Raw genomic sequence first — 19,670 nt, forward strand, 5'->3', positions numbered from 1 at the left:
AGAGGCATTGGACGGAAGTTGCTGGTAGGGTTTTTCGTTCCACAAAGATCTTAATAACAGTATTAATTAGCGCGAAATAAAGAAGTTTCTCATATTTAAAATTCACATTTGACACTAACTAGAGAAGTTGAAATGTCGGAGAATTCTCCTTTTATTCTTTTAAGCATGGTGAAAAACTAGAGAGTTGCTGGGATACAAAATCTTGAAGGATACTCTTTGTTGCCATGGAAATGGAAACAGTTTCACTTAAATTTTTTCCTTCAAGGCAATGCAGATATCAAATAATTAGCCATGGCCAAGTAAAAATAATTATTGAAATGTTGGTCTTCAACTCAAATGAGCATCCATTACTGCAAATCTATTCAGATGGTCGCTGTCCCAAAACTGAAATATCCTCATAACGCTTCTGTATTTCAGTAACAAAAAAAAAACAAGATTGACACAAGCCCAACAAGAACATAATGAGAAGAACTATGAGCAAGAGGGGAAAAACATGGCCTAGAATGAAAAAAATGCTCTTCATGCTTTACCTTGAGAGCTAAATATTTAATCGGAACATTTTGAGCAGAGGCGCACACAAGGTACCGTAATAAACCCTTTCGTCAAAAAATTACAAAATTATTTTTATTGTATGTATAATAACGGATGAATCCCTTAGTGTGTTTAGCTCTTTATATTTTGAACTTCACCGCTGATTTTGAGATGACAAAATATCACAAGAAATAACATACCCCAATATTGTTGTTCTCCCAGACCTTATGAACCCCATAATCTACTGCCTGCAAATAGTAAAAATAAAAATAATGAAACCAAACTCGAACCCATCTGAATCTGATAAACAATTGCATTAACATCGATTCAGATCCAATTTTAAACATCCCCAAATAATGATCCGAAACAGAAACACAAATATGAATAAGATAAAGAAAACAGACAAACCCGTTCACCAAGTAAAGCGCCAGCGATTACGAATGTTACATAGACAGAGTTGCGACGCATAAGCACTCTGTAAAGTCCTTCAAAAAGCCCACCTCTGCTTCTCTCCATTGCAGGGGATTCTACTTTCTACCTCTGCTCCTTTTTCTCCAAAAGAAATCATTTTCTAAAATAGAAAATACAACTCACTTTTTATTTCCACCCATTAGACCGGTTCAACACTGCACCTGGTTTTTTGGAAGTAATGAGAACATGTTATTAATGTGATATCTTTTAAAACTTTTTTTACTTTCGCCCACCCTAACTAAATCCTCATACTACATGCCAACGATATCATAATTTGTTTATCCATTGAAAGTAACCATAATAGCCATGTTCATATTCTTACTTTGAAAAACTGTAGTGTAGTGGCAAAGCGCAAACAGCTCAACATCGAATTTCATGATTATGTATGGAATTTAAGTAGATATAACATGCTCCTTTTCATGTTCTAGTATGTCATCTCCTTCTTCTCGAATATGTTTGTTATCTTACTTTCATTACTTCAAGTATAATTATGTCATTCAAGTATCAACTTGATTATTAGCTATTGTAATTGAGTAGGACCAGTTTGGCCATAGATTTCACGAATAATATTTGGGGGGAAATTTGGCAAATACTATTTGTCCATACAATTTGTCATTATTTGACAAATACCCAAAATTTCCAAATACTAGTTTTTTCTAATATTTGGGTCAAATCTCATTATTTGGGATCTTTTAAAAATTGAAATTTTACACCAAATTTTTATTTTTTACAAAAACACCGTCTATAGTAGTTGTTTGTGTTGTATTACATAATGTTTTACGTGAACACCAAAGTAGTGATGGAAATATTTAGTGAATATGAAAGTGATGATATGGTTGTTGGTGAAAATGATGAACAATCGGCTCAAGGTAACAAAGTCATGTGTTTTGTTTACCTCACGATGTATGGAATTATGCTTGTTGCACTCACTCCAAACTACCACGTTGCTTCAGTGTCATAGACACTACTTGTTATTTGTTGCAACGAAGATCCAATTGACTTGTAATACAAACTTATGGTTAGTTTTGATAGTTTTTATATTTATGGGTATAAATCATATTTTTCTAAAAAAGTGAAATATGTTACCCAAATACTATGGCCAAACACATGGTGAAATTTCACCCATTGTTATTTGTTGCAACGAAGATCCAATTGACTTGTAATACAAATTTATGGTTAGTTTTGATAGTTTTTAAAACTTATGGGTATAAATCATATTTTTCTAAAAAAGTGAAATATGTTTCCCAAATACTATGGCCAACACATGTGAAATTTCACCCAAATTTTTACCTAATAATATTTGGAAATCTATGGCCAAACGCTAGCATATGTTTGCAAAAAAATTGCACGACCAAACACGTCCGGTTGTCATACATTGGTCCAATTGTTTGAGCAATATTTTTATTTTACCCATGATTTTAAATTGGTCTAGAATCTCCTTACCTGCATTAATTTTGGACTATCTCTTGTGAGATGACTCTTTTTCTGTAGAACAGACCCAAGAATTGTAAATGCAAGGGGCACCATTATCTTATAATTAATATAGACATGTTGATTTTCTTTCCCTTCAAGTATTATTGACGTGATCAATTACTCTGGAGCTGTCTGATTTTTTGTTATTCTTTTATAAAAAGAATCAACCAAAAAAATCAGGTGAACTCACTAAATATCTACATGTGCATCCCAAATCAACTACTAGAACCACTTTAGCTTTGTTTCTAGGGATGTCAAATATAGATATATAGTTTCGAGGTTATCGAATGTTTGTGCCTCTCCAACTCTAAAGTCAAAATTTTCATTAAAGAAATCAAAATATGAAGAAGTGAATACACAAAAAGCCAAAGAAATCTAACATCTACCATCAATGTAATTTTTCTTTGAAGGAGATTCAGATGAACCCCTTGCTCTCACCTAGCTCCGCGTATGCTCTTAAGGTCAATGTTATATACAATATAGTCCGATTGTAAGTTGTGATCATGAAAAACATTAATTAAGAGATAATGGTGAATTATAATTATTTATTCTTAACAAGAAGAGTTAAATGTGACAATATAACAATCTTTTCATGTTAATTTCCCTATTCAATGATAAACATATTTTACTTCCACGTTCAAAAGAGAACGTGATTATCACTTCCATCTCTTAATTTTCTGAAACCTAGCTATGTTCATGAAAAACTAGAAAATGCACCAAGCTAGAAATAAGTTTAAAATGTGACAAATAACCATTAATTGAGTAATATTAAACCAAAAATATTGAATTGAAACGAACCAAACCAAATTAAGAACTGGGCTGTTGACTTTCTTCCATTTAAAGGGCCTGCGTGCTATGGCCCAGTTTCTATTGCATCCTGCCCGAGCCCGGCCCATTTAGAGCCCTATATTTAAAAAGATAGCAATCCACTGGACTTCTCATCATCGGCTTACAAACCCTAAATCGAGGGTTTTCTCTTACAGGTACCTTTCTCATCTACCTCTTTCTCATTCACATTGATGCATCATTTCTAGGTTCAATTTGTGTATAAGATTGTAAGATTTTGTTTCCTTTGGTTGTTTGAAGACGTGAAAATGATGATTTGTTTTCTTTAGCTGCCGTGATATATCTGAAAGTTTTTTTTTTTGATTGACAGGTGAGTTTGACAGAGAAGGAGAGCTTTTTGAGCCATGAGGTATGAATCAAGCTCCAAATTTCTGTTTTTTTTCTTTTCAATATGTTAGTTATTTCACTGTGTTATATCTTCTATGTTTTGCTTTGATAATCAATTTTCTGCATTGATTTGCTGATTATAAATAGTTGATTTACTTTTCTATGCAATTTTTCTTCATATTTATGTTTTGAAAAGGGCAGGGATACTACGCATCTGAAGCCTTCATACTGTTAGAATATTGGTTGTAACAAGCTTGTGTTATTTGGCATTATTTTGATTTCCTTTGACGATTAATCTCGGAAAATGACATTATATGTGGTTAATTAGTTACTTTTTTGATTATTTCCTTAGTTAAGTGAAAGAATCCCTGATTATAAATCCTTTCTTTCAAATAGCTTGTCTTTTATGTGAAAACCACAAGTGTTATGATTGTGGAGTTCGTGTTAATCAAAATGCTGACAAATGCCTCCTTCCGTGTTCAGCATGGAAATAACAGTTTTGATTGATTTTTTATTTTCATTGTATTCTTTACTATAGGACATTTTTTTTTAGTTTAGTTATATTTTGTCTCAATTATTAAACAACCCCTTCTGATGTCCATATAAAGGTATTGCTGATTACCTGTAGTTAATTAGTTTGATTTTGATTCTTTTACAGTAAGCTTCAGAGTGAGGCTCTCAGAGAAGCCATCACTGTGATTAAGAATGATTCAGCAGAGAAGAAAAGGAAGTTCAGTGAGACCATTGAGCTCCAGATTGGACTGAAGAACTATGATCCCCAAAAGGACAAGCGTTTCAGTGGATCCGTTAAGTTACCACACATTCCTCGCCCTAAGATGAAGATCTGTATGCTTGGAGATGCTCAGCATGTTGGGGAGGTAATCCTAATGAATATGTTTACTAGTGCCATTAACTGAGCTGACTATGTCAAGAACTATTCTAGAGCTGAAAGGCTTTTACTGATATAATATCTCTTGCTTGTAAGATTTAGCTTAACAATGAGATGATTAATTTCTCATTAAACAAGCCTGGAACATCAGAAATTTTCTTCTTAGCCCACCAGACATGACACTTTAATGTGAATTTAGTCTTTGTTATTGCTGTTGTCTTGGAAATTTTGTGGCTGTTAAGTTCAGATTGGCCAAAAACTACATACATCTGTTTGTACCATTTCCGAGTCTTCAGTTTCTTTGTTTAGAAAGATGATTAAAACTTTGTGCTCTATTTTTGCAGGCAGAGAAGATTGGTTTGGAGTACATGGATGTTGAAGGCTTGAAGAAGCTCAACAAGAACAAGAAACTGGTCAAGAAGCTTGCAAAGAAATACCATGCTTTCTTGGCTTCAGAATCTGTCATCAAGCAGATTCCCCGTTTGTTGGGGCCTGGTCTGAACAAGGCAGGCAAGTTCATAGATTATCTTAATTCTTTATATGCTGTTTGTTTAGGTTTGCTGCTTTTCTTCATCCAGTAGAATGTTGCATTTGTCACTTTCTTTCAGTAGCAATCATGTGCTCGTGGTAGGTTTAGTTCAGCTTGTATGTTCAAATTCATGTCTGAGTTGTTTTTCCATTTGTAAATGCAGGTAAGTTTCCCACCCTTGTTTCCCACCAAGAGTCTCTTGAATCCAAGGTTAATGAGACCAAGGCCACAATCAAGTTTCAATTGAAAAAGGTGCTCTGCATGGGTGTTGCTGTTGGAAACATGGATATGGAGGAGAAGCAGATCTTCCAGAATGTGCAAATGAGTGTCAACTTTCTTGTTTCATTGCTGAAGAAGAATTGGCAAAATGTGAGTACATCTCGGAGTCCCTAGTTAAACCATCTCTATTCAACTTTTTCAATATTTTCCTTGACTGAATCCTTTACATTCTAGTTCTAATTTTCGCAATTTTTTTGTCAATACAGGTTAGGTGCTTGTACTTGAAGAGCACCATGGGAAAAACACAACGTATCTTTTAAGAAGATTTTCTGTTTCTGTTGGAAATTTTCAGGCTTTCTGGTTGTGAGCTATTGACACTCTTGAAAATTTTGGGTAGTGATTTTTGTTATCTTGTTTTGAATATCTATAAAACTTTTTAGGGGTATGTTTGCTTTCAATTTTTCTTCGTTAATGATGTTATCACTGATCCCAGTAGCATCCAAGATGCCAATTGCAGTGCATTACTTTATTCTGTCGTTTTGACAACGAAACATAAAACACTATTGGCTTCGATAACAATCTCACGGTACATCATAGAAAGTATTTTTTATCTTCTCGAAAAGACACTTGAAAAAAAGTTTTTGCTCAAATAGCGTACATTGAAAAGGGGAACTATATTCTGCAGGTTTTTTTTTAATTGCCTCTTCAAAATTAACCTTCGTGCTTAGCCTATATTGAAATTGGTGGAGTCCCCTTTGGACGAAGTGAACTTATTATTAAACCAAAGAAATGTGAAAAAATGATATAATATTTCAAGGAATCTAACTGCAATAGTCATGAGGAAGCATCACAACTCTAAGAGCTATCAGAAATTAAAGTAAGTTTAAGATCGATGAAGCTTGTGTTGTCGTTCGAGTCCTTTAGAGTGTTTCATTCTCTAAGTTAACATCTAGGTTATCAACGGAGTAATAATTAATTGAGGTGCACAGCTAAGTCGAACCACATGGACTTTTTTTAGTCTTACTTAGGTCCAATGAGCCTTTTTGGATTTGGTGGAGAATGGAATCAAAAGAATTAGGTACTTTGAGAAGAGTACAAAACGAGTAGCATGGAGAAATAGGCCCATTGTAATTCGAATACGGGAAAGAGAAACCCATGGGATGTATCTTAATTCGGCAAAATCCCCAAAACATAACTCTCTCTATATATATATTTGTTGAAGGTGACATTTTGAGAGTGCCAACACATTGCTTTGCTTGCTCTTCTTGTGCCTCTCTGCTCCACCTCGATTACTCCGCCTTCCTTCTCCAACAGTAAGTGTTCTCCCTTCTTTATAAAAAAAAATAATTAAACTTTTTTGGTTAGGATTCTGGACTTGTGTGTTTCATGTGAATATTTTGTGTTATGCTTTGTAGATGAGTTCTGAATATTGGGTTTGTCTTGTTTTGGTGTTGACTGTTGAAATTGTCAATTTTCCCTTTTCATTTCTTGGTGAAATTAACGGTGTAGGATTAAAGGTTGGATCTTTTGTGTTAGCTGAATTTTTTGGGTGTTTGGAACTTTTCGTTATTCTTTCATTCTAAATTCAATTTGATGCCTTTCTTCTTGTTTACCCGGATGACATGCAGATGGAAGAGAGCTCTTTCGCTTTCTGGTTTTAGTAGTATTTTTTTTAGGAGTGTGTAGTAGGTCCCTCCAAACAATTTTATTTTTCTTTTAGCACCGGGCATACATTATTGAATGTTAAATTGATTACAACCATTTTGTTAGACAAATCAGAAATGTAAACCCTGTCAGTAACTTAGTTTTACCTGATATGCAACATTAATTGGTGAAGATAAAAATTCAAGATTCATCTGGGTTCAGTAGTTGAATACTTCGATTTATACACCATTGTTTTGCAAAGGGCAATGATCAATTTTGAGCACCAACAAACATATTATTCTTTGAACACTAGGTGTTATGAGTAGTTAAACAGTTCCTTTTTTTAATCAGGTAAACATGTCTACTATCGGACTTCCTCCGACCTGTATGGTAAAAACTGCTCCTCAGACCCTAAGAAAGAGCGTCTTCATCAAGAGCCCAGCGTCTCTGGGATCTGTAAGGAGCATTTCTAAGGGCTTTGGATTGAAAGCTAGCTCTGGCTTTAGAGCATCAGCATCAGCAGTTTACAAGGTCAAGTTGGTTTGTCCAGAGGGTGTTGAGCATGAATTCGAGGCATCTTCAGATACTTACATACTCGATGCAGCTGAAAATGCTGGAGTCGAACTCCCTTATTCTTGCAGGGCAGGTGCATGCTCAACATGTGCCGGGAAGATTGTATCAGGATCTGTTGATCAATCCGATGGATCTTTTCTGGATGATAATCAAATGGAGGAGGGCTATGTGCTCACATGTGTTTCTTACCCAACCTCAGATTGTGTGATTCATACTCACAAGGAATCTGATCTTTACTAGTTATTTATATCTCAAATTATGTGTATGTTTTAAGTTGAAGCAGTTGGAAAATTGTTCTGTTCTTGAGAATGGTCAGGTGTAGAGTTCAATCAGGAACCTATTGTGTTTGAATGATGTTCATGTAATGAATGGTTATTATATTTCACTTTGTAAAAATGTTAGCCGCACCTGGTGTTTATATCAAACTATACTAATTTATCATAGTTTAAATCATAAAATAAGATGAAGATGTTTATTGATTAAGAGATGCTCTCTGTTTCAATTTAAGGATCCATTTGACCATGAATAATATCTACCAACAATAATAATATTTTTATAAAGAACAACTAGACAGACATGTGTCGTAAATGAGATAGTTTTGCGTAAACAAATTAAATAATATTTATGTTTGTGAGATTAATGGTTACGTATGAAATAAATGGTTGGGAGATATAATGGTGTTTTTTTTTTTTATATAAAATATAAATTTGTGAGTCAATTTTTGAGAAATGTGAAATTATGCTATGAAGTTCTCGAATCGAATCTAGCTTTTTGAAGAATTTGATATTTTGATGTTGTATGATATTAAATGTACCTCTATATAAATGAAGTGATATGATCAGAATAGAAGTGTTAAAATATTCAAGCATTGTAGCAAATCAATGAAATTAAACTTGAAGAAAACAAAGAGACACGAAACATACTTTAAACTGAAGAGAAAACTGTAGGTATTATTTTTGAGACACAAAAGAGTAATTGTTGGTGATGATCTGAAATCAAGTACTATTGTATTTGCTTAGACGCACTTTCCTTTCCATGCGATATCTTTTAAGATCTCTAGTACATGTCCGGCGAATAAAATTGGTAACACAGGGTATTGGTATCCACCTTGATCCTGCAACTTGTGTAAGCTTGGAAAAAATAAAAAATCCATGAACTCCGAATAGTGCAGCAAATGAACATGCAGCCGCGATAATCCACTGGCCGTTGTCATTTGGTGATATGAGCATAACAGACATTGAATAGGTGACCATGAGAAACAGAAGTGACCATAGCAACAATGCAGTGGTTTCAACATGGAAGGGCAGCAGCGTAAAAGTGAGAGCGACAGCAAGAGCAAAAGTAATCGAATTCATCATTAAAAATGGGTAAAAAAGACCTTTTTTTGGGCCCCTTCTGATTGGAAATGAATGTCTGTGGATTGAGGAATTGGTTGTGTTGGCAGGCATAACCAGAGACGTATTATTGTTATTTGTGTCGTCGTCATTCCTTTCCCAACCGCCACCTGGAGGACTGAGAACAGCTTGAAAACTAGCCGTTACAAGTAAAATAGTAACTACCAGGTATGCATTTCGCACATCCTCTGTTAATCCTTTACGCGAATCCACAATTACTGCTGCTTGTGATCGGATTACGTTGGCGAGGTCAATGAGACGTGGAATTTCTTGAAGAAGATCCGCCATTTTAAAGTTCTTGGGAAGGTCTGATGTCTTCATGGCACCAACTTCATGCAATATTTTCTGAATATTCACATATTCTTGGTTCAAATCAACACTGAAAGCTGAATGAGTCGGTGAACATGTTATTCGCTCCTCAACAATAGCAAGAGCTGTCATATCACACCGATTCCTAATATCAAGATTCACTAGTTCCTTTGCTAAAATCTTTACAACCTGCAGATAATTATCATAAACCAGTAGTTAATAAACTCAAATCATCTAGTAAGCAAAAATGAATATTAATGTCATAAAATATATATACTGATGACTTGAAGAAACATACCTCAACTTGACCTGTTTCTGCAGCAATGTGCAACACTGTGGATCCCTTGTTATCTTTCCAGTCCAATATTTTTTTGTTGCCAGTCCGGTAGAGCCAACCCATTAGAACTTTAAAAGCCGGAAACTTGTTTCTTAACACAGCGAGATGCACAGCTGTTTCTCCTCGAATGGTCACTTCCTTGATGGCGGTGGGGCAAGCTAGGAGAAACTCGCTGAGAAGATCCACATTGTCAGTTTGAGCAGCTACATAATGCAGCGGCGTTATCCTCTCCCTGCTTCTGACTTGAATGAGTTTAGGATCATATCTTATGAGCAGCTTCACAGTGTCTTCCTGTTCATTACTCAGTGCTAGATGCAGAGGGCTATTCCCCTGGGGTCCAGCTTCCTTCCGAAAGAAGGCATTAAGCTCAACATTTCAATGGCAAAATCAGTCTGCCCAAAAGATGCAGCTGTGTGCAAAGGGGTTTCTACAAATTCTAACGCGTCAATCTGTTAAAGAATTGATGGGTTATCTTCAATGATTTTGTAGAAGGCATCAATATCCCCAGTTTGAGCTGCTCGCTTCATCTCCTCACCCATTTCTCAACAACCTATCAAACAAGTCGTACTCAATAAAATTAGTGGCCTAAATTCAATTTTATTTTTTCCTGTTACATGTAATTTAAAAGAAAATAAAATAAAATAAAACTATAAATCTATTATAGCTAGGAGACCTCATCCTTTTAACTATAGGTCAAAAATCTCACTTTCCTCCTTAAAGCTCTTGCTTTAGTGGCTTGACCCTCTACCCAGCTCTGGTCACTCCATTTATTTTACAAAAATAAAAACTAAAAATAGGAAGCAGTATGGAAAGTGAATATGTGTGTAAATTGTAATCGAGAGAGTAAGACAAAGAGAGACCTTTTTAAATGATAATGGATCTTCACTCTTCACTCTTCAGTGGGTTGTGATTAAACAACTGGCTGACTAAGTCTATTAAAAAACTAATTGGGAGACTTGTGTCGGGGGGAAAAGTATCAACAATACTAGTACTGCTGTCTTCAAATATTTATTATATTCTATAAGCAAGAAGAAAATACTAGTAATATATTTCATAATTTAGATAAACGTTATAGGGAATATGGTACAGGCGTAGGGGAAAGACCGTAACAGAGAGAAGAATAAAGGAGGAAAAAAAAAGCAGCAAGAGATGTTGTTACTCCAAGAATTTGGTGTTCGGTTACACGAGGACCAGAGAGAGTAATTTCTTTATAAAATATACGTTAACACATTAAAAGAAATAGATATTTCTAAAAATAAATTCACGCTGTAATTTTCTTGACCACTATTAGTAAAGAGAAGTTAATCTTAAATATGATACTAGACCGTTCTAATTTATTTGTATTACTTTTATTTTAATTCATTTTTTCAATAAATTTTTGATTCTACCTTTTTACGTGACATGTTTAAAATCATAAGATTAAAAAATGGGTTGAATTGGTTTATTTTAAGCAGGAAAAGGATTAAAAAAAAAGGTCCTTGAATTGTGCAAAATTGAACCAAAATAATGCACTCAGTTAATAGTTTGGTCTAAAAATACTCTTGAACTATTGATGGCAGTGACATTTTAGACCAAACTATAAAATGAGAGCATTTTGATCATTTTTAACCCTTCCGTATTTTAAGTGAGTAAAATAACTTTTAAACATTTTTTTAGTGTTTAGGTAAATTGAAAAAAATGCTTCTAAGTTATAAGCACTTGATTTCTACAAATTTTTAATTTAAAATCACATTCAAAAATCTTTTTTAGTGTCGGAATCAAAATCAATCAAACAAATTGAAGCGAGACAATGTTATTTTATTCATAATTTAATGGAATGGATAATTGTCTACATCTGGAAATCACGTAAAAAATACTTTATTCCAAATCAAGCATACTGGTTTATTAATGCAAAAATTACAAAAGGCCACTTAGCCTTTTAAAAAGCCTGTCTGTCTTCGCATAACAAACTGATTTTTTTCTGGTGCAGTTCCTTAACCAACAATAAAGAAATGACAAATGCTTTTATCTTGCCTAAATTGACAAGTAAAATGATTCCACATGTGATATTAATGTACTCCTTTGTTTCAATAATTTTTCAGTTTTAAATATACAATGGAGACCACCAAAATTTATTTCATTTCTAAATTGAGAGGTACTCCTGTAAAACAGGAACTATTAATAAACATCACATTTCTCTTGACTTTATCAACAATCCCATTCTCATCCTGTGTTGCGTATGTATATCTCCAACTCAGCTCCAACGTAACTCACTTATCATCGAAATAATTGGGACGGTTTTAAAAAGTCTAATTTTTAGTAAGATAATTAAGGATTTAAATTGGATATAAATTAAATAAACCAAGTCATTGACACCTTATCTTCCCTTCCTCACCACAAGAATCGCCTATCTTTCACCATTAGAAAAACCAACCTGAAGTTAACTCTTTTTGTTGCTTCTCAGTTATTAGCCCAATTAACAACAACTCTGTCTAAGAGTTGATAATAATAATAATATGGTTACCTGTGGAGGCCTAAAACACTTCTTTGACAAACCATTCCCAGAAAATTCAACAATTCTTGATTCCACTTCTTCATGGAATCAGATTAAATCCATGAAACCTAATAAAGATTCATCCTTCACGGAGATTTTTGATGAATTACATTCTGTTTCATCGTTTTCTTCTAATAATCTCCCTCCATTGTCTACCACCTCCTCGTCCTCGTCATCATCATCATCGACATGTTCTTCTTATAATAACTCGTCATTTTCTTTCGAAGCAATTCACCAATCTGGGGTTGAAGGGAAAAACAGAGACCCCATTTATCCACCAAGCAGCCAGAAGAAACATTACAAGCATAGTGATAGCTTTTCTTCAAGAAATTCAGATTGTCTTTCAATATGTACAGAAAGCCTTGGATTTGAAAGCTGTGATGATGTTGAAGATATTATGAATGTATTGAGTATTGGGAATGATCAAGAACACGAAGAAATTAGATCAACGAACATTCATAATCAGGGGATTATAAGTCATGAATATACGAAAATTAGATCAAGAACAAATAAAGGGGCATTATTGCCTCCTCCAATTTCTTGCATTGGTAGAAATGGAAAGCCATGTGTTTGTTTTGAATCTTTTAGAGAAAATGGTAGGTTTATTCTCAAGGAGGTTAAAATTCCTGAATGGGAATTCTTGCATGCCTGTAGAGAAGATGGACGATTGAAGCTACATATTGTTCAGTCAGATGACGAATTCTTCGATGAAGATGAAGAATATGATGATGATGATTCAGAGGATGTTGAAGAAGATGAATCAAGTGAAGATGTAACAAATGATGATGATGAGAAAAGAGAAGTTGGAGAACCTTGCTAAAAACAATTTAGGAATTAAAGAATAAATATCATAAAAGCAGAGGTGAAGCCAATATTTAAAAACATACGAGTTCAGGACATTTCTAGTCCTTTTGAGTTAATTAGTTATATGTTTAATGAATATTTTAAGATAAATACAGTGTTCGGACCAAAGCATTTGGACGAACCTGAAACCGAAGCTCTAGCTCCGCTCCTGCACAAAGACAAAGGGGTGTTTGATTTTTTTATTTTTTTCGTAAAAAAGTTTAAAGCTACTCTTTTTCTCTCTCTTTAAAGTATGAAAATAAAGAGAAATCGGAAATGTAATTCTGAATTCCAGATTTAGATGATCATGTAAAGGTAGTAGCAAGAGAGTAGTAATGTTCATGAGGTAAATGTACCACATTTCTTTTACATTTCCCAGCAATAAGAAGAAACGAGGAATACTCGATTTCATACTCAAATAAAATTTGTATTCATCTGTAGCTTAGTATTTGCAATTATACCTTCACTTTTTTATATCCTATATTCGATTAGGATCATCGGTTCCAACTTACATTAGAAAATTTCACGTTAAAATAAAATATCTTCTATCAATGTGATAATATAACGTCTTTGTAATTTTATACTTCGCACTTAATGATATCTAAATATAAGCAATTTTAGAAATTTTATTACGGATTCACATAAATTCAATAGCTTTTGTTCATATTTTGTGTGTATAGTAAGAGATATATTCAATATTTGTAGAAGTCAATGCAGCTAAAGACGAAATAAAATCTATATTATAATTTATATGCATGGAATTTCATTATTTGGGTAGAACTTTTTATTTGATTGAAAGAGTTTTAGTCAAGTTATTTTTACTTTTTTGACCAAAAAAAGTATACGGTATATTACACCTAAAACAGAGATTCAAAAATTAACAAAAAATTATGGTAAAATCGATATGATATATTAAGAAAGGTTAGAAGAAATATTCCACCTAAAAGCTAAGTTGTCTAATTTTACTGGTTCAATTTAGGAATTCAAAAAATGATTTATTAATTTGTGTTTAATTTTATTTTTGTTATTAAATATTATTAATTTTAATATTTAAATAACTTCTATTTTTTAAAATTATAGTAAATCATCCTTCTAATTTTTAAATATTTCTAAAAGGATATAGAAAGTCAAAGATGGAGCAATATGATAATACATATTATATTATATACTCTAGTATTTATGAATCATATTAATGTTAGATTAGGAGTAATAAAGAGGGAATATATACTATACTTTTACTATTATTAAGAATATTCAGGATGCATGTAAATGGTCACGTAATTAGTGCGAAGGAATTTTTTTCGACAACACAAAAAGCAGCTCCACTACTTCCGTAGCCGTGTTTCCCTTTAACCCTATTTCGCCTCCGCAATTTCCCCATGGATTCAGGCGGCGGCGGACCCAATAATTCCCGGTACCAGCGAAAATTGCCGTCGTCCGATCGTCTCCTCGGCATTTTCTCCACCGCTCACTCACAATCCCAACCCTCTATATCCACCTCTGCTTCGACTTCCGCCGCCGAAGTTGAGCTCAGCGAGCACGACATTTTTGACGCATCCTCCGATGCAATTCAACACTCCACTCCTTCAACTTCAACTAGCCCGAACGCTAATTATCATCGGTCCCCTAACCATCTCTCCCACCACAAACATTTCGGTATCCTAGCCGCGTTGCCAGAGTCTGAGTCCCACGCGCAGGCTTTGCTCTCCGTTTCGTCATCCTCCTCGTCTTCCTCCACGTCGTCGGCTCGTTTGATTCCTACAATTCCTAAACGGCCGCCGCCAGTGGATCGGGTTAAATATCTCCAGTCCGCACCGGTGAATGTTCCTGTAATGTCAGCAGCAGCGCGCCGAAGAGGCAGGCATTTCGATGATGTTGATGATGATGTGGACGGTGGTGAGATGTTACCACCGCATGAAATTGTTGCGTCGAGAAAGACACCAATTTTGGCATCCTCTGTGGTTGAGGGAGCCGGGAGGAAGTTGAAAGGGAGGGATTTGAGGCAGGTCCGAGATGCTATTTTGCAGAAGACAGGTTTTCTTACCTGACTTTTCTAGTAAATTTGAGATAATTGTTAGGTTTCTTCTTGAATTTGTATCAGTATCAGGGCTGATTGATAGCTATGATTAGAAAGTATCCGCAGTAATAAGTTACATTGTCATCTTTCATCACCAACTTGGCCTGTTGTCAATTAAATGAGCATGCCTTATGGAGAAACACATTATTTAATTATCATCCCGGTCATTGGCATTAGCAATACCGGTAGCAAATCCAAGAAGATTGTCTTTGTCAGCTGGAAGTGAAAGCTTTCCAATTGCAATTTCCAGGCTTATAGGTCTAAATTAGGAGGGTGCTTGGTGCCTGTCCTCTAATATGTAAGGGCCCAAAGTTGAGATGGGGCTAATCAAAGCAAATTATATTAGATAGATTGAATAGGAAAGAAAAGAAAAGCAGGGATGGCATTTGCAGTCAGCAGCCTCTGTTTCTCCTTCTAACTAAAAGCAAAGTGCCAGCATTAAATAAAAAGTTCTTCTTGTTTGAGCTATTGTGAGCGCGAAAAGCCTGTCGGCTGTTTCTGTCGCATAAAGGTTGTTACCTAATACTCCCTTCGTTTCACAAAGAATGACCTCCTTTCCTTTTTAGTCAGTTTAAAAAAGAATGACCTCTTTTCTTTTTGGTAACATTTTACTTTTTGCTTTCCACGTGGTATGTTTAAGACCACAAGATTAAGGGCAATTTTGTACATTTGACATAACTTTAATTTAGGACCACAAGATTCAAAAGTCTTCTTTATTTACTTAAACTCCGTGCCAAGTCAAACCAGGTCATTCTTTGTGAAACGGAGGGAGTAGTTGTTAAATTAAATATATGTGAATTGTACTAAAATATTATTAAACTTTGTGGTGTTCAGCATGTAATGTGAAATGTCGAAATTAAGGAGTTGCTAAAAAAATGAATTTAGAGACATTGAAAAAAGTGGTGTAAGTAAGAGCATGAAGAGAGAGAGAGAAGCATGCATAAAAAGTTTTGTTGATGAGGAGATCATGCAATTGTTGCTAAAAGGGAGCCAAATTACATGCATTTGATGCCTATAATATTGTGGCATGTCCAAAGTGCATTCATTACATCCGTCTTGTGTTTATGAAATGGGGCGTCCTCCTTGTTGTGACAAAGCAAATGTGAAAAGAGGGCCTTGGACTGCTGAGGAAGATGCAAAAATCCTTGCTTATGTAGCCACTCATGGAATTGGCAACTGGACCTTGGTCCCTCAAAAAGCAGGTATATATCAGTAGCTAATACTAATCAACTATCTCAAAATTGCAATTCTAACATCATTCATGTGCAGGTCTGAATAGGTGTGGAAAAAGCTGTAGGCTGAGATGGACCAATTATCTGCGTCCTGATCTTAAGCATGACAACTTCACACCTCAAGAAGAAGACTGCATCCTTGATTTTTCTCTTTGGTAGCTATCACTTTAAGGTGTGTGCATGGGCACATCTAGGTAGAAGCAAAGAGGTTCTTTTATTCGAAAAAAGCTCAGCTCTGTGTTAAACGGATTCAATTCCTGTTAACCACAGTTTCTAATCTTTTTAGCTTTAGGCGTTTTTTAAATATTCTTTACACCCCTTCGGCAAAAATCTTTCCTCCACCGCTGGGTGTGTGCATATTTCTCAAATGCTCTACAGTTAAAAGTGCTGGTCTCATTAATAATCTTAAAATCACCTTATTTGGTGAACCTTGTTGAGTCAAACTTGTAATATTTATTGGAAGGCCTATGAATGTGACAAGGAGAATGAACAGTATTATCGCTGAGGCATTGTTTCTACTTTCTACACTAGAAATCAACAGGGGAGAGAGTGGAGAGACTGTATCTAAGTGTGCTTTGTTTCTTGGTATTTGCGCTCGAGTCGTTACTAAATTTTGGTTGAAATGGAGAGGAAGTTCCTTTGACATATCAAGATTTGTAGGAGAAAAAATAATCACTGGTATAGTTCTTCTCTCTTCCACTGTATAGACATCCTCTGGGTACTATAATTTCTGATTTGCACTATTACTAGCAGTCCATTGCCAGAAATATTCCAGATCTTCAACATCTGCTTTCTGTGAAGTGCTATTGTCCCTCCAACTTCCTCCTATATTCCCCATCTTATTCCATCTCAAACTTTTGTAATGGCAAGTATTCTTGTGCTGTGCTTCTCACGCTATGATTCTACTGGTCAAATTCAAATTTAGCAACTACTTATCAAATCCAATGTGGTGGAAAAATTCATGTTGGATAAGTAAAAGGTTAGATTTTCTGAAGATGCAATATGTACTTGTTGTAGATGACCTTTGGTTAGTCAAGGCGGTGTGCTTCAACAAATATTTCGGATATATTAAAAAGAAAAGCAGCACATCAAATTTGTTACAAATATAATAGTCCTTGTAGCAATGTCCAGCATTATTATATATTAGTCCATGTACATGACTGCTTAGTCTAGTCTAATAAAAGTTTCTGGACAAGGGTGACAATTTTGATATTTGAAGAGATAAGAACTCCATAGTAACCATATTAGAAGACAAAGTCTGTGGGTTTAGTAGTGAAAAAGCTCAGGATAAGTGTAAGATCTTGGGGATAGAGAAACTAGGGAGCTCAACAAACTTGCTTCTCTTTAGTCCTAACTATGTGATGTAAACTTGCTACTCCATCAGTCCTAACTATATAATATAACCTTGCTCCTCCTTCAATCCTAACTATGTGACGTACTTCAGCATTGGAGTCTCCGATCAGTTTTTGGTTCTTCATGAAAATGATTCAGTTATCTTTGCATATGGAGAATATATCTAATTTGAAAGATGTTAAAAGTAGTATATTGAAAGGCGAGTATAAGGTGCTCCTTGGGGAGTCGTGATGAAAGGTGCATTAACTTGCCTCAAGGTGTGTGTGTGTGATGGGCGCACACTTTGGGGTTGGTTGGATGCCTGGATTTCCTGCATTCCTGGCAGCATGTTATGCCCCCAACAGTGAAGGGAAATTATGTAAGCCTTCAATTTTCAAAACCTCTCTTTGTGGTTTGTTTACCCGGTATGCTTCTACGTATATCTGATAAAGTTAAGAAGCTCACTGTTATTACCTTTCAAATTCACTCTCTTCAATGACCCTCTTCCCTCCCTGCCCCAAAAGAAAAAAGAAAGAGAACATCTTGAGTGGGTTGAGCTATTCCCCCGTCTTCTCGACCCATTGGAGGAAAGACCAGCCTAAAGTCCAAGATTCTCGCAAAATTGTTAATCAAATTTTTGTAGGTCATTTTTTCTTCGTGAACTTTAAAAATATTTCTAGGTGCATTAATAAAGCTGGATCATAAATGATTTATCAGTTCGCATTCCTTCATTAATGCGATTTTAGTATTTTTTTTTTGGAGACCTTTCACATATAGCCACTCAAAAATAGCTTAATTACTATCCATAGCTATAGTTTGATAATTACAATTCGTAGGTACATGTTATATGGAGGAGAGAGGCGAGAGAGAAGGGGCAAAGAGTGGGAGAAAGGTGAATTGTATATGTATATAGGTTAGATAATTGTATATTATACATATGTATTTGTATATATGGCAAGCGAGATTGGGAGAGGGAGGAGAGAGGCGAGCGAGAGAGGACAGAGAGTGGGAGAGAGGTGAATTGTATATGTATATAGGTTAGATAATTGTATATTATACATATGTATTTGTATATTCTGGCGAATTATACATATACAAACGTGGCAAATTATACAAACTCAAAGTCAGCCCGCGTAATTAATGTATAATGTTAGTCGTGAGTGGTAATTATAGCAAAACTATAACTATGATGAGTAATTAAGTAGTAAAAGTTTGCTTAACCGCTTAATTTTCCCTATTTTTTTAAAAATGCTTTAGAGGGTAACTAGTTTGACTGCTCTAAACGTTGGACATGAGTTAGTAGGAAATGGAATATAATTGAAAAAAGAAATGACCATAAAGTTAGCTAGGTTGATGTTAGGGTATTATAGTTTTGGGTTGTCAGCATGTTGTTAATTTGGCTAAAGGTATTTTTACGTTTTCTGACCCTGAATGTCTTGTAAAATGCCTACCCCCCGCCTTGTGTAAAATACGTTGCCTCGCACAGCTACCTTGTAAAATTAATCTTCTTACAAAGGTATTCATGAGGTGAGATGTAAATGATGAGAGGCAGTTCAAAATTCAGATAAACGTCCTTGTATAGAAATAGGAGTAAATGGTATTTTAAATATGGTTCTTCAAGGTTTCATTGTACGTATCTGCGGAGGTGAAATAAAAGTTAGTAATTCTTACTCTCCTCCTACATTAATTCAAGGTGTCAGATCAACCACCCTTCTGGTTGGGAGTTTAGATACCTGCAGCTGTCATCAACCACATGTTTCAATCTTATCCAAAAACGAACGTATCTACTAGTTTCAGTTACACAATCCACCAACAACGCACACACAAGTTTTTCCCTATGTTGGAACAAAAGTGTCTAGTAGGAACACTCTGGGTGTGTTTGGTATGAACTATGAAGGAAAATGTTTTCCATAAAAAAAATTGATTTTTGACTTATTTTCTCATGTTTGGTTGGTGAGTAGAAAAGATTTTTAGTGTTTGATTTATGAATGAATTTTTTTTTTGAGAAATATCTTTTATTGTTACTAGAGTAGAAAATAATTTTTGAAATTGAAAATATTTTTTAAAAACAAATTTAAATTTTTTTTGGAGGGGGGGCTGGTAGGGGGTGG

At 34.9% G+C, this 19,670-nt stretch overlaps 5 protein-coding genes across 5 annotated transcripts; 4 read left to right on the forward strand and 1 right to left on the reverse strand.

The window, feature by feature from the left end:
• Positions 1–16: 16 nt before the first annotated feature.
• On the reverse strand, positions 17–1,079 carry LOC102599224 (cytochrome b-c1 complex subunit 9). Its single transcript, XM_006361015.2, has 3 exons — positions 940–1,079; positions 732–779; positions 17–406 (listed from the first exon to the last, which is right to left on the reverse strand). Exons 1-3 carry the CDS (start codon positions 1,045–1,047, stop codon positions 359–361), a joined length of 204 nt encoding a protein of 67 aa, XP_006361077.1. The 5' UTR covers positions 1,048–1,079; the 3' UTR covers positions 17–358.
• Positions 1,080–3,401: 2,322 nt separating this feature from the next.
• Positions 3,402–5,796, forward strand: LOC102599549 (60S ribosomal protein L10a-1). The gene is made up of 6 exons (XM_006361016.2): positions 3,402–3,458; positions 3,632–3,670; positions 4,307–4,526; positions 4,882–5,047; positions 5,230–5,435; positions 5,552–5,796. The coding sequence occupies exons 2-6, from the start codon at positions 3,666–3,668 to the stop codon at positions 5,603–5,605; spliced, it is 651 nt and encodes a 216-aa protein (XP_006361078.1). The 5' UTR covers positions 3,402–3,458; positions 3,632–3,665; the 3' UTR covers positions 5,606–5,796.
• Positions 5,797–6,466: 670 nt separating this feature from the next.
• LOC102599873 (ferredoxin, root R-B2-like) lies at positions 6,467–7,903 on the forward strand. Its single transcript, XM_006361017.2, has 2 exons — positions 6,467–6,598; positions 7,281–7,903. Exon 2 carries the CDS (start codon positions 7,287–7,289, stop codon positions 7,740–7,742), a length of 456 nt encoding a protein of 151 aa, XP_006361079.1. The 5' UTR covers positions 6,467–6,598; positions 7,281–7,286; the 3' UTR covers positions 7,743–7,903.
• A 4,134-nt stretch (positions 7,904–12,037) lies between these two features.
• On the forward strand, positions 12,038–12,895 carry LOC107063347 (putative uncharacterized protein DDB_G0277255). Its single transcript, XM_015315112.1, has 2 exons — positions 12,038–12,671; positions 12,816–12,895. Exons 1-2 carry the CDS (start codon positions 12,038–12,040, stop codon positions 12,893–12,895), a joined length of 714 nt encoding a protein of 237 aa, XP_015170598.1.
• Positions 12,896–14,297: 1,402 nt separating this feature from the next.
• Positions 14,298–14,966, forward strand: LOC102600210 (uncharacterized). Its single transcript, XM_006361018.2, has one exon. The coding sequence runs from the start codon at positions 14,298–14,300 to the stop codon at positions 14,964–14,966; it is 669 nt and encodes a 222-aa protein (XP_006361080.1).
• Positions 14,967–19,670: the final 4,704 nt, after the last annotated feature.

Source organism: Solanum tuberosum, unplaced genomic scaffold (assembly GCF_000226075.1).
Source record: "Solanum tuberosum cultivar DM 1-3 516 R44 unplaced genomic scaffold, SolTub_3.0 scf00345, whole genome shotgun sequence".
Taxonomy (NCBI): domain Eukaryota; kingdom Viridiplantae; phylum Streptophyta; class Magnoliopsida; order Solanales; family Solanaceae; genus Solanum; species Solanum tuberosum.

Coding starts and splice junctions, on each gene's coding strand:
- LOC102599873 (XM_006361017.2), top strand. CDS start 7,287: ATGTCTACTATCGGACTTCCTCCGACCTGTATGGTAAAAACTGCTCCT.
- LOC102600210 (XM_006361018.2), top strand. CDS start 14,298: ATGGATTCAGGCGGCGGCGGACCCAATAATTCCCGGTACCAGCGAAAA.
- LOC102599549 (XM_006361016.2), top strand. Junction 4,527..4,881: donor ATGCTCAGCATGTTGGGGAG/GTAATCCTAATG, acceptor CTATTTTTGCAG/GCAGAGAAGATTGGTTTGGA. Junction 5,436..5,551: donor TGAAGAAGAATTGGCAAAAT/GTGAGTACATCT, acceptor TTGTCAATACAG/GTTAGGTGCTTGTACTTGAA.
- LOC107063347 (XM_015315112.1), top strand. CDS start 12,038: ATGGTTACCTGTGGAGGCCTAAAACACTTCTTTGACAAACCATTCCCA. Junction 12,672..12,815: donor TGAATCTTTTAGAGAAAATG/GTAGGTTTATTC, acceptor ATGATGATTCAG/AGGATGTTGAAGAAGATGAA.
- LOC102599224 (XM_006361015.2), bottom strand. CDS start 1,047: ATGGAGAGAAGCAGAGGTGGGCTTTTTGAAGGACTTTACAGAGTGCTT. Junction 780..939: donor GCGCTTTACTTGGTGAACGG/GTTTGTCTGTTT, acceptor TACTATTTGCAG/GCAGTAGATTATGGGGTTCA. Junction 407..731: donor GGGAGAACAACAATATTGGG/GTATGTTATTTC, acceptor ACTGAAATACAG/AAGCGTTATGAGGATATTTC.